Genomic DNA, 26,925 nt, shown 5'->3' on the forward strand with positions numbered 1-26,925 from the left:
TCGGGATGGCCCATTGGAAAGGTGCTTGATAAAGAAGGACCCCCAGCCCAGGAGACCGCTATTTGCTGGGCAATCTTTCGAGGGGGTGGGGAAGCCATGCAACCCCTATAATGCCTGAGGTATACTACTAACTTGCTGAGGTTTGAGGAACAGCGGGCACTAGTTGACTTATTAATTAGCCTAATGGACATCCTGCCACCAGTGACTGAGAATCCCACATCAGCCTCTTCTGCCTTCCTACTTAACCGTGGAAGGTTTTCCTGTCATTGGGATACCGACTTGGGCTCTCTCCTGTGATGAAGTGCTGTCAGGGTTCCCGCCATGACGAATTGCATTAAGTTCAGCCTTTAGAATCTTGCTCTTTGGAGATTAGGTCACACACTTACATGCAAAGCAGCATATTGCTTATTTTATGATCAAGGTCTTCAATTCACTGCTTGAGTCCATCGTGAAACTAAAACATCAAATTGAATAAAATCTCCAACATTTTGCTGAAGTCTTCCTGACTGTCAAGTCCCAACTAATTTCCCCTCGTGGTGATTGATCTAGTTTTTGATAAGCATTATTATTGTGCAATACAAGTATGTCAGGAGAAACCATTTCACAGTCAATTGTGTTTTTCTTCCTAGGCTTTTAATGAATTTGAGATCGAACAACACCAGGAATGTGCTTATGATCATCTGGAAGTGTTTGATGGAGAGACGGATAAATTTGCAATCCTGGGACGATTCTGTGGCAGCATCAGTCCAGCTCCTGTCATTTCCACCGGAAACAAAATGTTTATCAGATTTGTTTCAGATGCATCTGTACAGAGGAAAGGTTTCCAGGCAACTCACTCCACCGGTAAGTTTAGCTAGACACTGAAACTTGAGGACATTTGATTTTACAGCGACATCTTCATAAAGATTAGTTGTTTTAGTCAATAAAAGATGTCTTTCCCTCAAATATCGAAGATGTACCGTAGGTAGAGTGAGAAATAGCAATAATTTGGGAGATCATAGAGATGTCTGTCCCTTTTATTTCTGTCATCTACATGGCCTTAGCTTTCCATACTGTGCGTGGCCATTATTAATTATCGTTGGGTTGTGTTATCTTATCTCCATTAATGGGATCACATCACTTGCTTTAACATCTGTGTTTCTGAACTTCAGACATTTAATATTACACATTTTGGTGTTTAATAGTCTACTATTTTGATGTATGCTATTTATAAAATGAGCACAGGTCCATTATGTTTAATGTAGTGATTGGATTTGCAGCCCCTATCACAAACGTTACACCAAACTTTATCTCACTGCTGACCACACTATTATTTGTGAGCAATGGTAAATCCAAAGTGCACTATACGCCTCAATATTTAACCATGGTATGTCCATTATAAAATTTTTGAGTGAGTTGTAATATTCCATTTCAAAATGAATGGAAAAGCAATTATCAATCTCTGTATTTGAGAGTTTTCTGTTGTTAAAAGTGCCCACCGCTGTCGTCTGCACCTGTTATGCTTTTAGGTAGAGCTGAAATAAAAAGTGAAAATGCTGTGAGTACTCAATAGGTCTGATCTCATTTGTGGAGCGAGAAACAGAGGCCTGATTTCTCATCCCCATGTCGGGTTTGCCGAGTCGGGGAATGGCGGGCAAATGTCCGTTCGTAGGCCAGATGTCCGTTCGTAGGTCAGATTTCCGTTCAGTGTGGGGTGGGAAGCGAACTGAAACAGGGGTTGGGGCAGGCGGCTTGGGGACGAATGCATAGGCTGCCGGGTGCAGAGGCAGGCGGGGTGCAAGGCCTACCTCTGTGTTAGAATTAGAATTAGAACAGTACAGCACAGAACAGGCCCTTCGGCCCTCGATGTTGTGCCGAGCAATGTTCTGGTATTGTGTTTAAAGAAATAATCCATGTATGATCATGTTCACTTCTAACAATCCCAAAGGATGCCTTACCTTTTCCAAACGTTTTCTGGGACCATATTCCTAGCTATCCATGTGAATTCACCAAGTTCTGACCTCTTACTGTTCTAATCTGCACACTTTGGATTCCACACTCCTATTTCCCAAAATCTCACTTCAGTGGAGACGGTTGGTTAAATAAATGACCAACTGCCTCTGCAAATCATGCATGTGCGAACGTCTCGCCCCCAGAAAGATGGGAAATGCTGGGTTCGGGGGCAGGATGTGGGAATTTTGGCCATTTCTCGAATTCCCGCCACAACGGAAAGTCTGTCCATCGTGGCGACAGTCTGGGCCAGAGTTAAAGTTTAGAGTTAATGACCTTTTGTCGGAACACATTTCAACTGACTATTGTCAATTTATTACTGATTTTCTCTGTGTCAGCCTTTCATGTCGTAAGACAATAGTTTGCATCATGCTTCATAGAATTTTATCATAGACGTTACAGTGCAGAAGGAGGCCATTCGGCCCATCGAGTCTGCGCCGGCTCTTGGAAAGAGCACCCTACCCAAGGGCAACATCTCCACCCTATCCCCATAACCCAGTAACCCCACCCAACACTAAGGGCAATTTTGGACACTAAGGGCAATTTATCACGGCCAATCCACCTAACCTGCACATCTTTGGACTGTGGGAGGAAACCGGAGCACCTGGAGGAAACCCACGCACACTCGGGGAGGATGTGCAGTCTCCGAACAGATAGTGACCCAAGCCGGAATCGAACCTGGGACCCTGGAGCTGTGAAGCAATTGTGCTATCCACAATGCTACCGTGCTGCACTGTGCTGGTCAAGGCTATGTTAAACATCGCCCAGTGTGGCTCAGGAGCCCCATTTCATCCCGGCAGTTTCTGCACATTTGCTGTAATGGGCTGAGAAGGTGCACGATTCGCTGGCTTCTGTTTCCTCTGGACCCTCTGTTCCTACAGCTGTGCTTTTCTTTCCTGCTCGCCCTTTCGAATGTCCTTTCAAACAGACTATTTGGGCTAATTTAGTCATATATCAGTAAATTTCTTCATAAAATATGTTTCCATTGTATAATTTGGGCGGCCCAGTGGCATAATGGTTAACACTGCTGCCTCAAAGCGCCAGGGACCGGGGTTTGATTCCGACCTCGGGTTACTGTCTATGTGGAGTTTGCACATTCTTCCCCTGTCTGCGTGGGTTTCCCTTGGGTGCACCGGTTTCCTCCCACAGTCCAAAGATGTGCAGGTTAGGTGGACTGGCTATCCTAAATTGCCCCTAGGTGGGGTTACAGGGATAGTGTGGGGGATGGAGCCTAGGTAGGGTGGTCTTTCAGAGGGTGGGTGCAGACATGATGGACTGAACATCCTCCTCCTGCACTGTGATCCTCTCTGATTCAATTCTGTGCTAAATTGATTGATGGATTGATTTATTGTCACATTTACCGAAGTACAGTGAAAAGTAATTTTCTGCGGCCAAACTGTACACAGTACATAAACAGTGGACAAAAAGAATAATAGACAAAGTACATTGACTAATAATTGGTTACAGTCCGGAACAAGGGCCAAACAAAGCAAATACATGAACAAAAGCAGCATAGGGCGTCCTCACGTCTTACAGGGAACAGATCAGTCTGAGGGAGACTCGTTAAGGAGCCTATTAGCTGTGGGGAAGAAGCAGTTCCTATGTCTGGATGTGCGGGTCTTCAGACTTCTGTATCTTCTACCTAATGGAAAGATGTGGAAGAGAGCAAATCCTGAGGGGTCTCTGACAATGTTGTCTGCCTTCCTGAGGCAGCGGGCGGTGTATACAGAATCAATGTGAGGGTGGCAAGCTTGTGTGATGCATTGGGCTGAGTTCACCACACTGCAGTTTCTTGCGATCTTGGGCCAAACAGTTGGTATACCAAGCTGTGACGCAGCCGGGTAGGATGCTCGCGAAGGCACATCTGTAGAGGTTTGTGAGAGTCGATGCAGACATGCTGAATTTCTTTAGCTTCTGTAGGAATTGTTGTGCTTTCTTGACTGTTGCATCAATGTGAGTGGACCAGGACAGACTGTTGGTGATGGTGACCCCACCAGGAACTTAAAGCTATCAACCATCTCCACTTTGGAGCCATTTATGTAGATGGGGGCATGTGCCGTACTACGCTTCCTGAAGTCGATGATCGGTTCTTTGGATTTGCTGACATTTAGAGAGAAGTTGTTTTCGGTACACCATGCAACCAAATGATCTATCTCCCTTCTGTAGTCTGACTCGTCATTATTTGAGATACGACCCACCGCAGTCGTAACATCCGCAAACTTATGGATCGAATTGGAGTTTAATCTTGCCACACAGTCGTGTGTGTTTCAGGAGTACAGTAGAGAACTAAGCACACATCCTTGTGGGGCCCCGATGTGGAGGACTATTGTGGAGGAGGTGCTGTTGCCTAGCCTGACAGATTGTGGTCTGTTGGTGAGGAGGTCAAGAATCCAGCTGCAGAAGCAGTGGTCAAGTCCAAGATTGCAGAGTTTGGCTATTAGTCTTGTCAGGATAATGGTGTTGAAGTCGGAGCTGTAGTCTATGAACAGTAGTCTGACATAGGTGGCCTTGTTGTCGAGGTGTCGTGTGTTGATTGTAGGGGCAGGGAGGTAGCATCTGCTGTGGATCGGTTGCGGTGATAGGCGAACTGCAATGGACCGAGACCGTCTGGGAGGCTGGCGTTGATCCATCTCATGACTAGCCACTCAAAGCATTTAGAACATAGAACATAGAACAGTACAGCACAGAACAGGCCCTTCGGCCCTCAATGTTGTGCCGAGCCATGATCACCCTACTCAAACTCACCCTATACCCGTAACCCAACAACCCCCCCTTAACCTTACTTTTATTAGGACACTACGGGCAATTTAGCATGGCCAATCCACCTAACCCGCACATCTTTGGACTGTGGGAGGAAACCGGAGCACCCGGAGGAAACCCACGCACACAGGGGGAGGACGTGCAGACTCCACACAGACAGTGACCCAGCCGGGAATCGAACCTGGGACCCTGGAGCTGTGAAGCATTTATGCTAACCACCATGCTACCCTGCTACCCCTACTACCCTGCTACCCCTGCTACCCTGCTACCCCATTTGATGATAGCAGATGCCAGGGTCACCGGTCGGTAGTCATTTAGGCATGCTATCTTGTCTTCTTTGGTACTGGTATTATGGTGGTCTTCTTGAAGGAGGTGGGAACCTCGGAGCGAAGAAGTGAGGTGTTGAAGATGTCTGCGAGTACATTCGCCAGCTGGTCTGCTCAGGATCTGAGGGCTCTCTATGAAAGGCAATTTCCTGCCTTTATGTTTCGCTCTTAAATTTGAATGTATAATCAGAATTTTTAAAGTTACAAAGCATCACAACTCAGCAGCTTTCAGATCCAATCAATTGATTAAGTTAAATTTTTGTTCAGCCGTAAATTTCTGCAGTGCTTCATCCATAGGCATCACCATAACATAAAGTTGGGCCATGCACTTGCTTTCAGGGAGACCACAATGTGAAGTGATTCACTCAGCCTCAGGAGCAAAGCAATAGTAGTGGCAAATACCACCCTTATCTGTTTCTCTAACCCCCTACGTTCACCCCCCCCAGTAACAGTTCCGTTAACTGACAAGGCATCATTCTCTGGAATTATTTCCCCCTCCTCCATAAGACCCTCTTTAAAGCCCACCTCTTTGACCAAATTTTTGGTTGTTCCTCCTAATTATTGGTGGGCAAGATTTTAACTCCCTCAAGCGCCGACCACTCGGAGAGCTAAAATCAAGCCAAATTTCTCTTTTTTTTAGTCCAACTATTTTGCCTTTCAACCCTGTGAATTACTTTGCAACATTTTCCCGACATTAAATGTACTACATCCATGGGCGTCGTCATTTTAGATGCGGAGTCAGGTACTGTATTTTTCCACCTCCCATTGAAACTCCTTTAATTTCAATAGAATTGGACGTCTGCACTGATAATCATTAACCAGTGTGTGGTGTAATAGTGCCACCTTGTGGCAATGGTTATTTTAACCTTCAGTCACATTTTTCTTGTGGGCAGCATGGTAGCATAGTGGTTGGCACTATGGCTTCACAGGTTCGATTCCAGTTCAATTCTTGCCAGGGTCCCAGGTTCGATTCCTGCTTGGGTCACTATCTGTGCAGAGTTTGCACGTTCTCCCCGTGTCTGCCTGGGTTTCCTCCGGGTGCTCCGGTTTCCTTCCACAGTCCAAAGATGTGCAGGTTGGGTGGATTGGCCATGTTAAATTGCCCTTAGGTTAGATGGGGTTGCAGGGTTACGGGGATAGGGTGGAGGTGTGGGCTTAAGTAGGATGCTCTTTCCAAGACCCGGTGCAGACTCGATGGGCCGAATGGCCTCCTTCTGCACTGTAAATTCTATTTCTATGTCTATGTCTTGAGTTGAAGATTGTAACAGTAATTGAAGATTGTAACAGTATTTGAAGATTATAATAGTAATTGAAGAATGTAATAATAATTGAAGATTATAATAGTACTTGAAGAATGTAATAGTAATTTAAGATTGTAATAGTAATTGAAGATTATAGCTTCACGGAATCACCAAACTCCAAAAATAAAAACAGATTAACATATTTCTACAAAGTAGATTATATTCCCTTGCATTTAATACTTTAGTGTGATCTCTAGTTGGCAAAATGGCACATTTGCAGTTACTATGATGTCCAGGTTAAGAAAATTAAGAAAATATGCAAAGCAGCGACCAATGGTGAAAAAGCAAAATATGCACATGTTGGAAATTGAAAATAAAACCAAGAACGCTGGAAATAGTCAGCAAGTTAGGGAGTTCTCCAAACATTGGGCACGATTTTTCTGGCCCATTCGACGTTGGTGCTGTATCTTGCACAAGGGTGATAACAGACTTGCGCCAGTGAGATCTTGGTCTGAGACCTTCCCTGACCCCTCTCACTCCCACACCCAGAAGTGACGTGATCTGGGCGTGAATCTGAATTGCATTAATTTAAGTGAATTTAAATATAATTATGATAAATAAAATGAAAATGAAAATTGCTTATTGTCACGAGTAGGCTTCAATGAAGTTACTGTGAAAAACCCTAGTCATCACATTCCGGCGCCTGTTCGGGGAGGCTGGTTCGGGAATTGAACCGTGCTGCTGGCCTGCCTTGGTCTGCTTTAAAAGCCAACGATTTAGCCTAGTGTGCTAAACCAGCCCCGGTAATTAAATGGCTTTGCGCTGTACCTTCCAGCTACGAGTGATGCCGTCGTCCCCCCCCCCCCCCCCCCGCGACGGTGTAACATCACGACAGCAGCACAATGAGGCCCTGTGGTTGAGGGTCAAGGTTGGGCAGTGCACCCCGAGCACCCTGGCAGTGGCAGAGGGCAGGCCAGAGGGCATTGAGAGGGGCAGGGAGGGTGCAAACTCTTTCCTATTGGGGGCGGTTGCTTCACCTTATGTGTGATGGGAGGAGCAAGGCGTGCGCGTTGGAGAATGCATGGGGGAGGGTTGCTGGTACGCGAGGGGGGAAGAGTGACTCCGATAGGTGGGGGGATCGCTCCGAAGCTTGTCGGGGGTCCTCTATGGCCATGGGGGAGGGTGGGGGGTGAGAAGGAGTTCAGTGTTACACAGAACATAGAACATACAGTGCAGAAGGAGGCCATTTTGGCCCATCGAGTCTGCACCGACCCACTTAAGTCCTCACTTCCACCCTATCCCCGCAACCCAATAACCCCTCCAACTTTTGTGGTCACTAGGGGCAAGTTGTCATGGCCAATCCACCTAAATGCACGTCTTTGGACTGAGGGAGGAAACCGGAGCACCTGGAGGAAACCCACGCAGACACGGGGAGAACGCGCAGACTCCGCACAGTGACCCAGCGGGGAATCGAACCTGGGGCCCTGGTGCTGTGAAGCCACAGTGTTATCCATTTGTGCTACCGTGCTGCCCATTAGATAATCATGGAATTCCTACAGTGCAGAAGGAGGCCATTTGCCCCATCGAGTCTACACCCATACACCAAAGGAAAACCCCACCAAGGCCCACTCCCCACCTTATCCCTGCAACCCCACAACTCCACCTAACCTTTTGGAGATGTTGGGGGCCTGGTCTGGGATTGTGACAGACAGAGAGGAGAAATGAAAAGGAAATGGACAGGTGGAAAAGATCTCAGAGGGGCAGAGAGAAAAGAAGTAGAAGGAGTGAGGAAAATCTGTTCCTGATTGGTGCACCCATATACGTTGGCGTCCCGATCTCTGTGTAGCCAGGTTTGGTGACTTTATGTGGCCTTGCCCCTCCAAAGTGACAGCGCTAAACATAACCCCCGATTTTGTTTTTCCCCTGCCAAATGTCAGAAAGATTTGGCCAGAAAACTGGCGAGAAAGACGTTTTCAGTCAGAACCTGACACTTTGCCATGCTTTTGGAAAATTCCATCTATTAACTCTGTTTTTTTTTCTCTCTCTGTCTCTATGTATATATATTATATATATCTCCATAAATACTACCTGATCTGCTGAGTATTTTCAGTATTTTGTGCCTTTATTAGAAATTAACAGCGCTTTTTCAGGACCTTAAATGCTGAAAATGTGTCAGTGATGACAGAAAAATGGCACTCTCGCCATTGACGATGATCTTTAATGTAAAGCAGTATACCTATACCTCTGGACATCTAATGATATCATAGATGTGCATTTTCATGTGTCTCAATGACTAGAATGTTACCCCTTTTACACTTAATGGCATAGAACATGGAACATACGATACTGAAGTGTTATTGTCAATGGCTCAACCTGTTTCCAAGATTGGTAGCTCTTGATTTGGAATAACTACGAAAGAAAGGCAAATAAGGAAGTGTGTTGCACAGTTGTTACAGGTAAATATTTTGAGTGCTAACTGCATGAGATGTCAAGAGTTCAGTAGCACACTGATGCTGCAAAACGCTTCTGTCCTGTTTAGCGTGTCATTCAAGTCATGGGGCTACACTGAGCCTAGCTTGATGTCAGATCATATTAAAGACGATGTGCCTGGGGTTTAATGGGTTGTCATTTTTAATTTTGACCATTAATGAGGCTTTCCAGATGGCAGGTGACAATCTATAAAGACATGTTTCAGTAAAGACATGAGAAGGGTTACAGCACCCTCTACTGTTCCAATTGATGAACTAGATCTGATGCAGAATTGACATCCAGCCCAATTTTCTTCTAATACTAAATGTATGTTCCAGTTTGAAATAGTTTCTTAGCTAGCTGTAGAGTACAGATTCTGACTGTCCCTTCCAAACCTCTTTAATGTCTATGTTGTTCATGCGTTGCTCATTCTGCCCTATTTGCTGGATGTTTTTCTATTCCCAAACTTAGCAAATAACCTTTTCTAGAAGATTGTTCTCCAGTGGTTCAGGAATTCAATTGTCAAACATTCAAAACCTGAGCTCTAGACTCTGTTAAAATAACTATTCACAGACTGGCCATGGTGAAAGTAAGTGATAGTTGGAGTGTTATGTTTTGCCGTAACCTCTTTGGGTTTGGAGGCGAGAATTGGTTGGATCTCCTGCTTCCACTGATATCTAGTTACTACTTCTGTATGTGTATATGTGTAAGGTGAAGACAGGATTACACAGGAAGATAGGAACAGGAGGAGAATGTTCAATCCCCAGAACCTCTTTCACTTACAATTAAACCATAGCTGAATCTGATTCTTACCTCTATTTACCCGCCTTTAATTTTTCAATGGCTGCAACAGCCTCTTGGGGGAGAGAGTTCCAAGTTCCCATTACCCTTGGCGCAAAGAAGCATTTTGTAACGCCTAATTTTAAAGTTACGCCCTCCCCGACTACAGAAAAAAAGATTTTAACTGACCTACAAAATTCTTCAACGAGCTTGCTCACCTCATTTAATAAACCTTTAACGTTCCAGACAAAAGGGGATGCAATGGAACTCTACAAGACCTGCCCTCATAATTTAACCCTTTCAGTCCCTGTGCCATTCTGGTGAATACAGCCCCGTGAAGGCTAAATTATCCTTGCTGATGTGTGGTGCCCAGAACCGAGTGCAGCATCTCATCTCTCACTGAAGAGCCTGTGCTTGCTGTTGTTGTTATGGACCTACACTTGAGTAATGACGGCTTGTGAAATATCAAGAGGTCAATGGGTGCCTAAGGACCTGTGACCCAAGACACCAGGGAGTCAGCACCTTCAGCAATAAGTTAAAGTTATCATGCGAGAATTCATTGCCTTCAGAAGAAAAATCAAAAGTTAACCCTTCTGGTAGTATGTGCCATCTCATTTACTTTTTCAACAGCTGGCAGTAAAGTGGAAGGATAAATAAATTCTGAAGATAAAATTTTAAAAAGACAGGTTGCTTTAGATCAATCTGATATTTTGATGGAACCTATTTAGAAATTGCATTGGACAAAAATAAGAGCAGCTTATGGTTTCTTTGTTTTTTGTGCACATTGAATATATTTGGTTGACTTCCAAGGCAATATATGGATAATTAGGAAATCTCAGCAGTTGCCACAACAATGCATGAACACAACAGTTCTAAAAACAACATGCATTTGTTGGCCAATCATATTATCAAATTTGCATCAAGACAAATTCATAGAATCATAGAATCCCTATAGTGTAGAAGGAGGCCATTTGGCCCATCACGTCTGCACCAACCCGCTGAAAGAGCACTCTACCCAGATCCAGTGTGGAGTGATTTAGGTCACTTGTAGACCATGCAGATAAAAGCCATGAGGACAGCTGTGTACTTTCCGCAACCCTGAAGTATGACCACAGCCCATAGGAAAGCCAAATTTAAAATGGCTACAGGTCATTCACTACATCACCTGAGAGCTTTTTCTAAACTTTATTTGAGCTCTTGTGATGTTAGCAGATAGTGGCTATAATGTCAAATCAGCATGAAAGTGTTGAAAAACAGCTCTCCACGTGTCCGAGCAGACTAATACGAAGCTCTACGGCGAGTAACAGGGCAGCCAACACTTTAACTTAGAACTGTCAGCCCTTCACTGCTGCAGATTGGTATCGGCCTGAGACTGCTACATATATTTTAACTGGTGCTAAAATGTATATGTGATCAGCTTAAGCACTAATCATATTTTGGATTCGGGTACATTGAAGTGGGGTATGCTTTCTGTTATTAAGTTGCCTGTTGACATTTTTGAAACACAAGACGAACATTTTGTGATTAATCTGGGTTCATTCCGACGGTGAAATTTAAATGTTGGAAATACGCTGCCAAAACACAGCTGTTCATCTCCCTAAATCACGCTGAGACCAAACATCAGCCAACAGCTGCTTTCTATTATCGTTCTTTACTTCTGTCTGGCAGCCTTTTACAACTTTGGTGTGATCTGTTTTATGTGAGAGTTTCAATTAGAGAGTGTTATCTACTGGCCACGCTGTGCCCCCGTCCGGTGCAGCCCGGTTGGTACATAGAACATATAGAACATAGAACAGTACAGCACAGAACAGGCCCTTCGGCCCTCAATGATGTGCCGAGCCATGATCACCCTACTCAAACCCACGTATCCACCCTATACCCACAACCCAACAACCCCCCCCTTAACCTTACTTTTATTAGGACACTACGGGCAATTTAGCATGGCCAATCCACCTAACCCGCACATCTTTGGACTGTGGGAGGAAACCGGAGCACCCGGAGGAAACCCACGCACACAGGGGGAGGACGTGCAGACTCCACACAGACAGTGACCCAGCCGGGAATCGAACCTGGGACCCTGGAGCTGTGAAGCATTTATGCTAACCACCATGCTACCCTGCTGCCCCTGCATGCCGGGAGAGATGTCTTCCGGGATCTACGCGGCTCGGCACGCCTCGCGGGATCAACCGTGATCTCGTGAGACACTGCGTTTTGAACTGTGGGTTGGATCAGTATTTGGTAAATCTGCATATTTGAATGAGGCAGCTAGTCTTACTCTAATAGGCATCTCCCTTATCTACAGAGGCTTTGGGATCTAACCCCTTCGTCTTGGAGACCTTGGGTGAGCGCTGTTCAGTACTGGTCCCCGCAGACGGAACGGTACTTGGGTGTGGGGTCTCCCAGGAGGTCAGAGGCCCCCAAGTGGTTTCCGTCTGGGTATGATGGCACCCTGACACTGCTGGTGCTACCTGGGCACCTTGGCACTGCCAGCCTGGCATACCATACTTAACAAACTTATTTATAGGGCAAGATTTAACGGGAGTAAAACAATCCCATTATGGACGTGTTTAGCGAGATGATTCTCGGCACCTGCAGCTTTTAAAGGGACTCATTATTTGACATTGGTGAGGAACTTCCCGGTGAGGTCGCACTTACCTTAATTGAGCTTGTCAGTGCAGAAAGAAATCCAGGCCCCATTTTAAAATGCTGCCCCCGCCCCTATCTCTCGACCCCCCTCCCCCACCATGTCTTCCGGCCTCCACCCCCCCCTTGCCTCACCCCATAAGGGCGAGAACCCCGGGACCTGATTCCTGGCATGGGCAACCTGGCACCCAGGCACATAGAACAGTACAGCACAGAACAGGCCCTTCGGCCCTCGATGTTGTGCCGAGCCATGATCACCATACTCAAACCCACGTATCCACCCTATACCTGTAACTCAACAACCCCCCCCTTAACCTTACTTTTTTTTAGGACACTACGGGCAATTTAGCATAGCCAATCCACCTAACCCGCACATTTTGGACTGTGGGAGGAAACCGGAGCACCCGGAGGAAACCCACGCACACACGGGGAGGACGTGCAGACTCCGCACAGACAGTGACCCAGCCGGGAATCGAACCTGGGACCCTGGAACTGTGAAGCATTTATGCTAACCACCATGCTACCGTGCTGCCTTGGGACTGCCAGCATGGCACCCTGGCAGTGCTACCCTTGAAGCCTGGCAGTGTCTGAGTGACACTGCCATGGTGCCCAGCTGACAGTGCCGTGGTGCCCAAGTGGCAGTGTGGATGCCAAGGTATCGTCCTGCCCAGAGCCCGACTACCCGGGGGCCTCCGATGGCCTGTGAGACCCCCACCCAGGTTCCGTTATGCCTGGTCCACATTTGTGTCCACCAATGCTAAACAGCACCATGGCGAGGACTTCCAGGCACTGCCGTTCGTTCCCGGGCCTCGAGAGCATCGGGCGCCAACACATTTATCTGAGCATCACTGGCCGACGTGGTGACGCGACGAGGCCTATCAGTCGTGCCAATAAACTCTAGATTAATTTCTTCAGAAACTATTTATCAAGCTGTGAAGGACATCATAAGCATTCAATGTGGAATAAATCTGGTTGAGTCACTGGGGGCGATTCTCCGCTCCGCGGCCCAAGTGCCCGTGCTGTTGTGAACGCCGTCGCGTTTCACGCCGTCGTGAGCAGGGCCCGGGCACGAACTATTCTGGCCCCCACAGGGGACCAGCACGGTGTTGGAGTGGTTCGCGCCACTCCAGCATCCCTACGCGGCGCCAAATGGGTGCCGCGCCAACCCGTGCATGCGCAGTTGGGGCAGCTCAATCCTGCACATGTGCAGTTGGGCCGCGCCATCCTGCGCATGCGCATGGAACTTCTTACAAGCGGCAGCCCCGACGCAAAATGGCGTGGATGTTCAGGGGCCGGCCGCGGTGGAATAAAGGCCCGGTGGTGGGAGAGGCCAGCCTGCGCCCCCCGGTGAAGAAGCCCCCCCCCCCCCCCCCCACTCCCTCTCCCCCCGTCACAGGCCGCCCCCCGAGCGTTCCCGCTGGCAGCGACCAGGGGTGGATGGCGCCAGTGGGACTCTGTCGTGACGGACCGGCCTCTCGGCCCATCTGGCCGGAGAATCGCCACTCGCCATTTGCAGAGATTCTCCGACTGACCCGGCGCGATTCGCGCGCCGCTTGTTTTGGGGGGGTGGGAGAATCACGTGCGGGGGTTGGGGCACCGTGGCGCGATTCACGCGGCGCCCCGGTGATTCTCCCACCCGGCGTGGGGGTGGGGGGAGAGTACCGCCCACTATGTCTAATTCTGCAATTCTCCTTGTGGGTTTTGAGTACTGGTAGATGAGGACTAGGTTTATAGTTAGAATCATAGAATTTACAGTGCCAAAGAGGCCATTGAGACATCGAGTCTGACCTGGCCTTAAAAGAGCACTCTACTTAGTCCCATGCCTCCACCCTATCCCCATAACCCGGTACCCCCACCTAACCTTTTGGACACTTAAGGGGCAATTTAGCATGGCCAATTCACCCAACCTGCACATCTTTGGACTATGGGAGGAAACCGGAGCACCTGGAGGAAATCCGCAATGACACGGATGGGATAGGGATGGGAACCGATGCAGGAAGTTGGAAGGTAGTAAAACAGGGACAGAAGCAAAAGGAAGTAAAGGGGAAAGTGCAAGACAGAGAAGACATAGTCAAAAATCAAAAAGGGCGACAGTACAAGGTACAGTGACTGAGGGGAGCTCAGTGAATAGGCCCAGTAATACTAAAAGGAGTAAAACTGGAGATGTTAAGATTCAAAACAGAGGTAAAAAAACCAACATAAGTGTACTTTACCTGAATGCTCGTAGTATTCGGAATAAAGTAAATGAGTTGATGGCGCAAATCATCGTGAATTACTATGATTTAGTGGCCATTACTGAAACATGGTTGAAGGATGGTCACGACTGGGAGTTAAATATCCGAGGGTATCAAACTATTCGGAAGGACAGAGTGGATGGTAAGGGAGGTGGTGTAGCTCTGTTATTTAAGGATGACATCCGGGCAATAGTTAGGGATGATATCGGTGCTATGGAGGATAAGGTTGAATCCATTTGGGTGGAAATCAGGAATAGTAAGGCGAAAAAGTCACTGATAGGAGTCGTCTATCGGCCACCAAATAGTAACGTTATGTTGGGGCAGGCAATAAACAAAGAGATAACTGATGCATGTAGAAATGGTACAGCAGTTATCATGGGGGATTTTAATCTACATGCCGATTGGTTTAACCAGGTCGGTCAAGGCAACCTTGAAGAGGAATTTATAGAATGTATCCGCGATAGTTTCCTAGAACAGTATGTAATGGAACCTACGAGGGAACAAGCGGTCCTAGATCTTGTCCTGTGGAATGAGACACGATTGATTCATGATCTCATAGTTAGGGATCCTCTCGGAAGGAGCGATCACAATACGGTGGAATTTAAAATACAGATGGAGGGTGAGAAGGTAAAATCAAATACTAGTGTTTTGTGCTTAAACAAAGGAGATTAAAATGGGATGAGAGAAGAACTAGCAAGGTAGACTGGGAGCAAAGACTTTATGGTGGAACAGTTGAGGAACAGTGGAGAACCTTCCAAGCGATTTTTCACAGTGCTCAGAAAAGGTTTATACCCACAAAAAGGAAGGACGGTAGAAAGAGGGAAAATCGACCGTGGATATCTAAGGAAATTATAAGGGAGAGTATCAAATTGAAGGAAAGAGCATACAAAGTGGCAAAGATTGGTGGGAGACTAGAGGACTGGGAAACATTTAAAGGGCAACAGAAAGCTACTAAAAAAGCTATAAAGAAAAGTAAGATAGAGTATGAGAGTAAACTTGCTCAGAATATTAAAGCAGACAGCAAAAGTTTTTACAAATATATAAAGCAAAAAAGAGTGGCTAAGGTAAATATTGGTCCTTTAGAGGATGAGAAGGGAGTTTTAATAATGGGAGATGAGGAAATGGCTGAGGAACTGAACAGGTTTTTTGGGTCGGTCTTCACAGTGGAAGACACAAATAACATGCCAGTGACTGATAGAAATGAGGTTATGACAGGTGATGACCTTGAGAGGATTGTTATCACTAAGGAGTTAGTGATGGGCAAGCTAATGGGGCTAAAGGTAGACAAGTCTCCTGGCCCTGATGGAATGCATCCCAGAGTGCTAAAAGAGATGGCTAGGGAAATTGCAGATGCACTAGTGATGATTTACCAAAATTCACTAGACTCTGGGGTGGTCCCGGTGGATTGGAAATGAGCAAACGTGACACCAATGTTTAAAAAAGGAAGTAGGCAGAGAGCAGGAAATTATAGGCCAGTGAGCTTAACTTCGGTAGTAGGGAAGATGCTGGAATCTATCATCAAGGAAGAAATAGCGAGGCATCTGGATAGAAATTGTCCCATTGGGCAGACGCAGCATGGGTTCATAAAGGGCAGGTCGTGCCTAACTAATTTAGTGGCATTTTTTGAGGACATTACCAGTGCAGTGGATAACGGGGAGCCAATGGATGTGGTATATCTGGATTTCCAGAAAGCTTTTGACAAGGTGCCACACAAAAGGCTGCTGCATAAGATAAAGATGCATGGCATTAAGGGTAAAGTAGTAGCATGGATAGAGGATTGGTTACTTAATAGAAAGCAAAGAGTGGGGATTAATGGGTGCTTCTCTGGTTGGCGATCAGGGATCCGTGTTGGGCCCACAATAGTTCACAATCTACATAGATGATTTGGAGTTGGGGACCAAGGGCAATGTGTCCAAGTTTGCAGATGACACTAAGATGAGTGGTAAAGCAAAAAGTGCAGAGGATACTGGAAGTCTGCAGAGGGATTTGGATAGGTTAAGTGAATAGGCTCGGGTCTGGCAAATGGAATACAATGTTGATAAATGTGAGGTTATCCATTTTGGTTGGAATAACAGCAAACGGGATTATTATTTAAACAATAAAATATTAAAGCATGCTGCTGTGCAGAGAGACCTGGGTGTGCTAGTGCATGAGTCACAGAAAGTTGGTTTACAGGTGCAACAGGTGATTAAGAAGGCAAATGGAATTTTGTCCTTCATTGCCAGAGGGATGGAGTTTAAGACTGGGGAGGTTATGCTGCAATTGTATAAGGTGTTAGTGAGGCCACACCTGGAGTATTGTGTTCAGTCTTGGTCTCCTTACTTGAGAAAGGACGTACTGGCACTGGAGAGTGTGCAGAGGAGATTCACGAGGTTAATCCCAGAGCTGAAGGGGTTGGATTACGAGGAGAGGTTGAGTAGACTGGGACTGTACTCGTTGGAATTTAGAAGGATGAGGGGGGGATCTTATCGAAACATTTAAAATTATGAAGGGAATAGATAGGATAGATGCGGGCAGGTTGTTTCCACTGGCGGGTGAAAGCAGAACTAGGGGGCATAGCCTCAAAATAAGGGGAAGTAGATTTAGGAGAGTTTAGGAGGAACTTCTTCACCCAAAGGGTTGTGAATCTATGGAATTCCTTGCCCAGTGAAGCAGTTGAGGCTCCTTCATTAAATGTTTTTAAGGTAAAGATAGATAGTTTTTTGAAGAAAAAAGTGATTAAGGGTTATGGTGTTCGGGCCGGAAAGTAGAGCTGAGTCCACAAAAGATCAGCCATGATCTCATTGAATGGTGGAGCAGGCTCGAGGGGCCAGATGGCCTACTCCTGCTCCTAGTTCTTATGTTCTTATGACACGGGGAGAACGTGAAACTCCACACAGTCACCCGAGGTTGGAACTGAACCTGGGTCCCTGGAGCTGGGAGGCAGCAGTGCTTACACAATGCTGTAGCTCTGCATAGCATGGTTAGACTTTCCAGGTGAAAATTGAAGTAAATACCTTAAAGAAAATGATTTTCAAGTGATTCATCAATTCCTTGAATAACAGATCATTTTACATTTAATGAGGTGCAAAATTCTGCCTTAAACATGTTTAATCCATAGAACTACTAAATGGTGTTTGACTTCTTTTTCCTTTTATACCTGAATCGTGTAATCACGAGGTCTTTTATTTCTGAAATTAAAAAGGCAGAGAATGCTGGAAATGCTCCAGAGAGTAAGCATCATCTGTGGAGAGAGTTATCGCTTCAGGTCAATAACCTATCAGGTTTACAACATTTGCACTACCTTGCTTTTGTCATTTGTTCCTGGTTCTCTGGAATTATTTCAAAGTTGACACAGACTTTGGGATAACAAGTGAATAAATGCCTACCACATAATTTATTACTCGGCTCTTTTAATAGGTTAACTTCTCTACTAAAATAGCAAACAGTAGTATGATATATAAATTAATTAAGTGTTTGTCCTCTGACCTGTATTCTACTCCTGGCTACAAAGTTGAACATTATATTTTTCACCACGGACATTCAACCCCTTTACACCTCCATCCCCTATTAGGATTGATTGATGGGACTTTTGGGATAAATATTGTTCAGGCTACCGTAGAATCATATCTTAGAATTTACAGTGCAGAAAGACCAAGGACGACTGGTTACTTTCAATTGAATTTCCGGCGTGGAACATGAGAGTACATGTCAAGTTGAGGACATATATTCACAGTAACTTCATTGAAGCCTACTTGTGACAATAAGCTATTATTATATATTAAGAAATTCACAAAAAACAATGATCAGAGCATTAAATGGATCTTCAGATTGAATAGTGGAGGCTCAGTTTCTTTGACATTTGAAGAACAATTGGATGCCGTAAAACTGAGTGGATGTAATAAGATGGTCCATGTGGCCTTGCTTGTCTGTAATTGTGACCTCCTGAGGGGATATACTATGGTACAAATCTGTGACTGTGTTGTGAATTCTTCATTTTAGAATGTGGTGGGAGACTGAAGGCTGAAATAAAATCCAAGGAGTTGTATTCCCACGCTCAATTTGGAGACAATAACTACCCAGGCCAAGTGGACTGCGAGTGGCAGATTATAGCAGAAAAAGGATATGGGGTGGAGTTATCGTTCCAGACATTTGAAGTGGAAGTGGAAGCGGACTGTGGCTACGACTTTATTGAATTGTTTGATGGGTTTGATACCACAGCCTCAAGGCTTGGACAATTCTGCGGATCAGGGGTAAGAAACATGTGGTTTAGCCACTTGTTATACACTGACTATTTAAGATGTAACCTCTACTGATTCTATAAAATGGTGGTAATGTTGACTAATTTTACTCTTTGAGTTTAACTAAATTTTCTCAACAATGTTGCCATTGCTGGAGGACCACCCCGCCATTCTGCGCCCCTGACCAGCTGAAGTCGCGGCGGAGTGGATCTAACATGGATTTGCCGTTCGGGATACTAGTGTGGCGGTTGCGGATTCAATCCGCGGCCGCCAGGGTCTGGGGGTGGGCCGATCGGAAAGCGGGGGGGCCTTATATGGCACCGCGCTAATTTTGGGCAGGCGGTCCGGCTTGGGCACATGGCCAATCGGGGCCTCACGGTAGCATGGTGGTTAGCATCAATGCTTCACAGCTCCAGGGTCCCAGGTTCGATTCCCGGCTGGGTCACTGTCTGTGTGGAGTCTGCACGTCCTCCCTGTGTGTGCGTGGGTTTCCTCCGGGTGCTCCGGTTTCCTCCCACAGTCCAAAGATGTGCGGGTTAGGTGGATTGGCCATGCTAAATTGCCCGTAGTGTAAGGTTAATGGGGGGATTGTTGGGTTACGGGTATACGGGTTACGTGGGTTTAAAGTAGGGTGATCATTGTTCGGCACAACATCGAGGGCCGAAGGGCCTGTTCTGTGCTGTACTGTTCTATGTTCTATGTCAAATGGAATTACATATAATTTTATGACACAGAAACAGACCATTGAGTCCACAGGTGTATGCCAATGTATATGCTCCAAACCAGCCTCCTTCCATCTTTTTCTCACCTCACCCTATCAACAAATCCTCTGTTCCTTTCTCCCTCCTGCACTTATCATGTTTCCTTTTAAATAATGTAAAACGTATTGGCCTTGAATTTCTGTGGCATTTGGCTTAATCCTCCTCTCTAACTTTGGCAGAATATTGGCAGACCTCTGGATAAATGGTGTAATTAACTGTTTCAAGGATTACACCATCCTGTTGCAGGTTAGGCCAAGATACTGTCAAATTCAAGGCCGTTGCTTTCTTCCATAGAATAAATATATGCTCAAAGCTATAATAAGTTTCCGCTAACATTCTAATATACTAGCATTAATCTGCATTAAAACTGTTACATACAGTACTTAACATGTTTTAAAATGATGGAGTTTTAAGAGGTGCAACAGAGGTACAAGGTGACAAGTACTGAAATTATTAAGTTGAAACAGAAGGAAAGATTCAACTACAAATCAGCCAAGTAGTCGTGACATTATTTAAATATATTTCCATATATAATAGTGTCAGGGAATTAAATTCTGGCACTATTTTGTTTTTGCAAGATTAATTCTAGGTTGTCTCAAATGCAACTTGTGAATGGAATATCTTTATGTCAGTGTGCCCTGAGACCTCAGCTATTTACAATCCATATTAATGACTTAGATGCAGAGATCAAGAGTAATGTATCCAGATTGCTGACTATACAAAGCTAGGTGGGAATGTAAGCTTTGAGGGGGGTATGCAGGCTGCAACAAGGTGGCTGATGTGAGAAATGTGAGGTTATTCACTTTGGTAAAAAGAGTAGAAAAGCCAAATTTTCTTTTTAAAGGCATGACACTTTTCAATGTTGATGCTGGGGTGTACTCGTACAAGGATCTTAGAAGGTTAGCATGCAGGGGCAGCAAGCTACTAGGAAGGCAAATGGGATGTTAACCTTTATTGCAAGGAGATTGGAATGCAAAAATAATGAAGTCCTGCTACAATTGTATAGGTCTTTGATGAAACAAAAGCAGGAGTACTGTGATCAGTTTTGGTCACTAATGAAGAATTTATCAGCCTGGAGACAATACAGCAAAGATTTACCAGATTGGTTCCTGTAATGTCCTATGATGAGAGACTTAGTAAATTGAGGCCTATATTTCTGGATTTTAAAAGAATGAGAGGTGGTCTCATTGAAGCACACATAATTCTGAAGGTGATTGACAAGGCACTGGCTGGATATTCTAGAACATTGGCCACAGCTCAGAATAAGAGGCTGAACATTTGGGACTGAGATGAGCAGAATTTCATTCACTCAAAGTTATGAATCTTTGAAATTCTCCATCCCAGAGGGTTGTGCACGTTCCATTGTTGAATTTATTCAAAGCAGGGCAATATAGATTTTTGATCTCTCAGTGAATCAAGGAATATGTGAAGGGGAAGGAAAGTGAAGAGGGGGCAGAGATCAGTCATGGTCATATTGAATGGTGGAGCAAGCTCAAGGAGCCACATGGTCGATTCCTGATCCTATTTCTCAATTCTTCACAACCTCAGTGTCCTATTTGACCCTGAACTATGTTTATGACCCCATATCCTTTCCATCTCTGTAACCTAATTGGCCTCAGTCAAAATGTTGCTGAAACCCTTATCTTGGCCTTAGTTACCTCCAGTCTTGACTGTGCCATACTATTATATTGCTCTCTTGGCTGGCCTCTCATCTTCCACCTTCCAAAAACTTAATCACATCCAGAATTCTGCTGTCAGCATACTAACCTGTACCATTTTCCCCTTTGTTCATGGACCCTAGATTGGCTCTCATTCCATCATTGTCTCAGCTTTAACAATCTTGTCCTTGTGTTCAAATCTCTATATGAGGTGGAATTCTCCGCTCACCACCGCTAAGATCTGGGACAATGTCAGTTACACAGTGTTTCTACATAGAATGAACAAATAGCATGAAAAGGCCCCATATTCATAGCCCTGCAGGGGGCTAGCAGTGAACAATCGTGAAATTAGCAACTCCAGCGGCCACGCCGTCCTCCTTGGCGGATTCAGACCATGGAGCTGGATCCTCCAAATAGTGCCCCCGATTGGCCATGTGCCCAAGCCGGACCGCCTGCCCAAAATTAGCGCGGTGCCATATAAGGCCCCCCCGCTTTCCGATCGGCCCACCCCCAGACCCTGGCGGCCGCGGATTGAATCCGCAACCGCCACACTAGTATCCCGAACGGCAAATCCATGTTAGATCCACTCCGCCGCGACTTCAGCTGGTCAGGGGCGCAGAATGGCGGGGTGGTCCTCCAGCAATGGCTGCAGGTAGGCAATACGCGGCGTGCCGTACTCTCCGAGCACACCGCTATTCGTGGCCCAGAGAATTGGGGAACCGCCGCCGGTCCCGATTCCATGTTGGAAACTGGATTCTCCGCTCTGGTGCCGGCCGCGATTTTGGTGTCGGGGTGCAGAGAATCCAGCCCAGGAATCCTGATCAGGTGGAGAATTCTGCCTAAAATTGAGATTTGCACTGATGGTTGACCCATCCCCAGTCTCTGGTCCAACCCGCACTGCTGGGAACATGCACACAGATCATGTGCATTCATCTGGATGTGATTAATGGGCTGGAAACCTGAATCTGCACCACCATCTCCGCCCCCCTGCTTAATTCTCTGATATCCACTCCCTCTGATGGGAATCCCACCGGACAGGCTTTGGTGCAGATCTTAACAAACACTGTCCTGGTGCAATGTACTCCAAGGAGGGAATGGTCAAGGATGTTAGTCCATTGCTCTCGTACCCCTTTGTCACTGCCAGCTGTAGAAGGAAGGTCATGGGCGTTGAGTGGACTGAGGTGGGGGTAAGGGCTTGACCTCGGGACCCTCCCCTTGGATGAGGGTCCCGTGTATGGACTGTCCCTTCTGGCCCTCTACAAGCTGGAGATTACTCTTGGCATGGTGAGCTCAGGGAGCTCTTTGCTCAAAATCATCACCCTTGCCTGTGAATTATTTAAACTTTGAAATGGCCATCTCACTCTGAAATGCTCTGACTGCCAGCTAATGGGCAGGTCAGTCAGTATTGAAGATTCAAGCCAGAAAGACTTCCCCTTTCTTCACATCTGCTCCCTCAGCCCTAACCTTTAAAACCACTGCCATTTGAAGTATCAGAACCTTCCGAGAAAGTCCATAACACTTAACAATTTGCACTCCTCTGAGATCCTTTGAAATGCTGGCATGAATTTAATTTCACAGTGCAGTACCTTTGACAAGCCTTTGATTAACATACATAGTCATAGAACATACAGTGCAGAAAGAAGCCATTCGGCCCATCGGGTCTGCACCGCCCCACTTAAGCCCGTAACCCAATAACCCCACCTAACCTTTTTTGGACACTAAGGGAAATTTATCATGGCCAATCCACCTAACCTGCATGTCTTTGGACTGTGGGAGGAAACCGGAGCACTCGGAGGAAACCCACGCAGACACGGGGAGAATGTGCAGACTCCAAATCTTAATTATTTAAACATAACAGGCTGGAGGTTTGTTTATCTATCCTTCTCTTCACGCTTGAATACATTTGAAGTACCTTCCATTGACCCGAACCAGGATGTTTATGTTCTGATTGATAGCTACTGGCCACTTCAAAAACGCTAACTGCTGTAACTGCATCATTTCTAACCACAGAAGGTCGAGTCACCTTCATGCATGCATGGTGTGGGGAGGCATAGGTTGACCCGTTATTAATATGGTTGGGGGAGGATGCCCATGCTTGATGAGGAGTTGGGGGTGCTCCACTTGTCAAAGGGGGGGAAGGTCAAGATTTTTGTTCTGGGAGTGAAGGAGGCCGGCCTCTGGATGCTGTGATTGGGGTGCCAGTTCAAAATGGAGGTCTGAGAGCAGGTGGTGCAGGAAACTGGCTTGCTTTCTGCTATGGATATTTTGGCACAGCAAATATATGACAATGCTACCTTGGCAACGCACCTATGGCTAGCAGGACACACTCCTGATTCTCCTTTAGTGGGAGCATTTAGGCTCTGAACCAGAGAATTGTGCCCATTGTCTCACTGCACCATATCTCTGTAAATTTCTCCAACCCTACAATCCTGCATGAACTTTTCTTAATTTCTGGCTTTTACACATTTCCTTTCCCCATCATTGGTGGTATGCATTCAGCCATCAAGCTCTAAGCTCTGGAATTCCTCTCCTGAACCTTTCAGTTTCACCACTGATGTTTTCTCTAATATTCCTTTGTTTTGCACAGCCATTTGTTATAGTGTGACCCCTTTAAGTTTGCTGTGGAGTTGCACAAGCATGCATCTTAAAGGGCTCGCTGCTTGTGCATGACTGGTTTGTTTCCTGCACATGCTCTCCTGATTGTTACCTGTTTGTGCAGCCACACAGCTAGCAGGAAATCTTGTTCTCCACCTATTTGGTGCTTAAAATTTAATTCTTTAACAAAGCTATAAGTCACTCATCCTAATGTCTCCCGGTTCTCAATGTCAGTTTTACCTAATTGTGTTTCTATTCAGTGCCTTGAATGGTTTTAGTAGGTTGAAGGCCCTATATAAATGCAAGTTGTTGGCATGTTGTTCTGGGCCCAATTGTCTTTTCCAAAGTCGTTATTATTATTCATTTGTTTTCATTTTTGCAGCCACCTGAAGAAATCTATTCAGCAGGAAATGCTATTTTACTTCATTTCCATACCGATGACACAATAAACAAAAAGGGATTCCATATACGATATACAAGTACAAAGTTCCAAGACGCTCTTCAAACCAAAAAGTAATCTGATCCTCAATATGATTTGCTTTTCTCTTTTTTTAACAAAAGCAAAAATAACCTGAACTTTTTTGTAATGAGAGTGTAGTGAGGAACTGAAGGACATAAATTGTTGCGTTGATTGTGTGAAGGTGAAGTATTTCAGTGGAAGATTCAATGAAAACTCGGAAGCGCAGGCTAACCGTTACCCTGGGAACTGAATTGCAGCAATCGAGTACTACCTTCCTGCAGGATGATTATAAAGGTTTGTGTGCTGTGTTAACTTTGGTCACGAAAGACTACAGAGTTTCACTCAGTGAAAATATTCCCATGCAGACTGCTCTTCATCTCAGCCACCTGCAATATCCATAGGAATGAACCTACATCAAACAACAGCGAGCTTCTCTGTGTATCATTCACAGATTTATTTTGTCAGGCATCAAGGACATAAAGGAAGGAAACAGGCATTTCTTAGTGTGCTGTTCAATTTTCAACATGTGGTTTAACAGTATAAAGGCAAACCATTTACTGCATAATTTATGGGATTATGCAAGTCATTTTCCCATTTTTTTTTAACTAGATGTCTTTATTGACTGTATTATCTGAGACCATGTCTCTCTGTTACATGACTTCATGCACTGTAGCAAACTGTGAATTCCTTCAGTACCAAAAACAGATTGAAGAGCATTGAAAATCCTGATAGCATTTTCTATACTTTGCTATAGGAATGTTCCAGGATAGTTTTTTTAAATATTTGTGTTGGTAGTTTGCACTTAGAAGGATATCATGAGGCCTGCTGTCAGGCTGCAGCTGATCAATGCGTCTCTGGACTGTATTATGTCAATCACCTGAAGTTGTAAGCAAATGAATTGTATGTGTATGCAAATTAAATTAATAGATGACCAGTTTCACAGTGTTTCTACATAGAATGAACAAAATGGTCACAGAATGACACAAAAGAAAAATTACTAATGACAATTCCTTAACAGTAACTTTATAGCTATCCATGTGCTAAAAAATCTGTAATAAAATTGTTGATAAATTGAAGTGCTACGATTTTCAGTGAGTGGGACAAAATGGAAAGGTTAAATATGTAAACCATATTCCCACTTTTCAACTTCAACTTTGGAATACTGGGATGTCTTCTTTAAAACTGTGGATGAATCAAAACTGAAGAGAAGAATTAAACCCCGGAAGGATGAAAAAGACCACAGAAAATGTAATGTAAAACAGATTTCTTATGGTGCTACTCCACATTCAGAAGCATTTTGAGTTTATGAGCCAATAATCTTGAGAACCTTGTATGAATATCAAAACTAGTTCAGACATAAGCAGAAAGACACAGACAAAAATCAGCTTGGATATCAGATGAAATCATCGTGCTATTCAAGCAGTAGGCCTGTGGAGACTAAAATAATTAATGCCTTAGAGTGATTCATTGTAAATCCTTGCACATGACAGACAAATCTTTCTGTGAAACAAAAGCTTTGATTACATGTTTCGAAATCATTGAACAACTTGAACTTTTTTCTTATTTTTGCCATGTATAAAAGGTCATACAGTCAACCTGTTTAAAAGTTATACACAATGAAATGTTTCAATGCCGTTGATGTACAGACATGCTGAGTAGCCTGTTTCTAGACTGGTTCAAGGTCTAGCCATTTTTTTAATGTTCCACCAAGAGATCCATAATATGGAGCATTTAGTATTAAATATGCATCATTATGTGTTAATTTACAAAGGCGTTATAAGGCAAGGTTCAACTTTTGTGTTCTAGCTGAATGGTGAAAATGTTACAGTATGTGCCAAGTTCCACTTGAGTCTGTTTTGCTGTAGCTTATTTGTTCTTTTTGTTTATTTTTTGCTGTTGTTTATAACCAGAAAATTGTGGCTTCTGAAGCTTCTCGTTAAAGGTTCTTCCAGGTCAAGGTTCAGGAGTAAAATCAAATCTCATTGCAGGAAATGTTATTTTGCAATGTTTTTCACACAGTAGGTTGCTAATTAAGTTAGCAGCAATTAATCTATTTGTATCTGTATTCTATCTAATGTCCATGAAAACATCACTAGCACTAATAAATATGTTTCTACAAACATTACCTGAATGACAGTTTATACTTTATCCAACAGCAAAATACTGCCCATGCTGGAAATCTGAAATAGACCAGGAAATACTGGGAATATCCAGCAGGTTGCGCCACATAAACACCTGTCCCCCACGACAAAATCAGTTGGAAAATTGCTGGGTCCGTGGCCACGCAAGCGCACGGTGACGGCCTGCACCGGTCGCACGTACAACATGGCGCCGGCCGTGCGCGGACACGACCTGTCAGATAGTGCCCCCCGGACACCCCCTTGCCACCCCCACCAGTCCCTTCAGCTCTCGCCGAAGACCCCAGGCCAGCAGCATGGCTCCTGCCCGTCTGTGGTGGCGCTGGACATGGTCCGCAGCTACCACACCAGGTTCCCGCCCGTTGAGAACATGAGTCAGCCCTGCGGTCGGGAACCCGGCCCATTGGGGGTAGGGCCTTTAGGTGATGTCCTGAGGCCATCCCTGCGGCATGCTCCTCGATGATGAAGTTTTTAAGGGGGCAGAACATGCGTAAACAGGCGCCACCCCCCCGATTCCATCGTGAAAAGGGATCCTCCGCCCGAAATCGGCGTCAGGGGACGAAGAATCCCGTCCTATATATCTGTTACTCGGTTGAAAAAGCTATGCTCCAGGGAATACACTGCTAGGTTTACATGTCTTTTTCTGTGATC

At 45.2% G+C, this 26,925-nt stretch overlaps 1 protein-coding gene across 3 annotated transcripts in view; it reads left to right on the forward strand.

Moving 5' to 3' along the window:
• LOC119963269 (tolloid-like protein 1) overlaps positions 1-26,261 on the forward strand; it is a 484,046-nt gene extending 457,785 nt beyond the window's left edge. For all 3 annotated transcript variants that reach the window (XM_038792118.1, XM_038792119.1, XM_038792120.1), the window contains 3 exons: positions 630-843; positions 18,424-18,674; positions 24,059-26,261. In XM_038792118.1, the coding sequence (XP_038648046.1) occupies positions 630-843; positions 18,424-18,674; positions 24,059-24,193 (600 nt within the window). In that variant the 3' untranslated portion in view covers positions 24,194-26,261. The remainder of the gene's footprint in view (positions 1-629; positions 844-18,423; positions 18,675-24,058) is intronic.
• Positions 26,262-26,925: the final 664 nt, after the last annotated feature.

Source organism: Scyliorhinus canicula, chromosome 3 (genome assembly GCF_902713615.1).
Source record: "Scyliorhinus canicula chromosome 3, sScyCan1.1, whole genome shotgun sequence".
Classification (NCBI taxonomy): domain Eukaryota; kingdom Metazoa; phylum Chordata; class Chondrichthyes; order Carcharhiniformes; family Scyliorhinidae; genus Scyliorhinus; species Scyliorhinus canicula.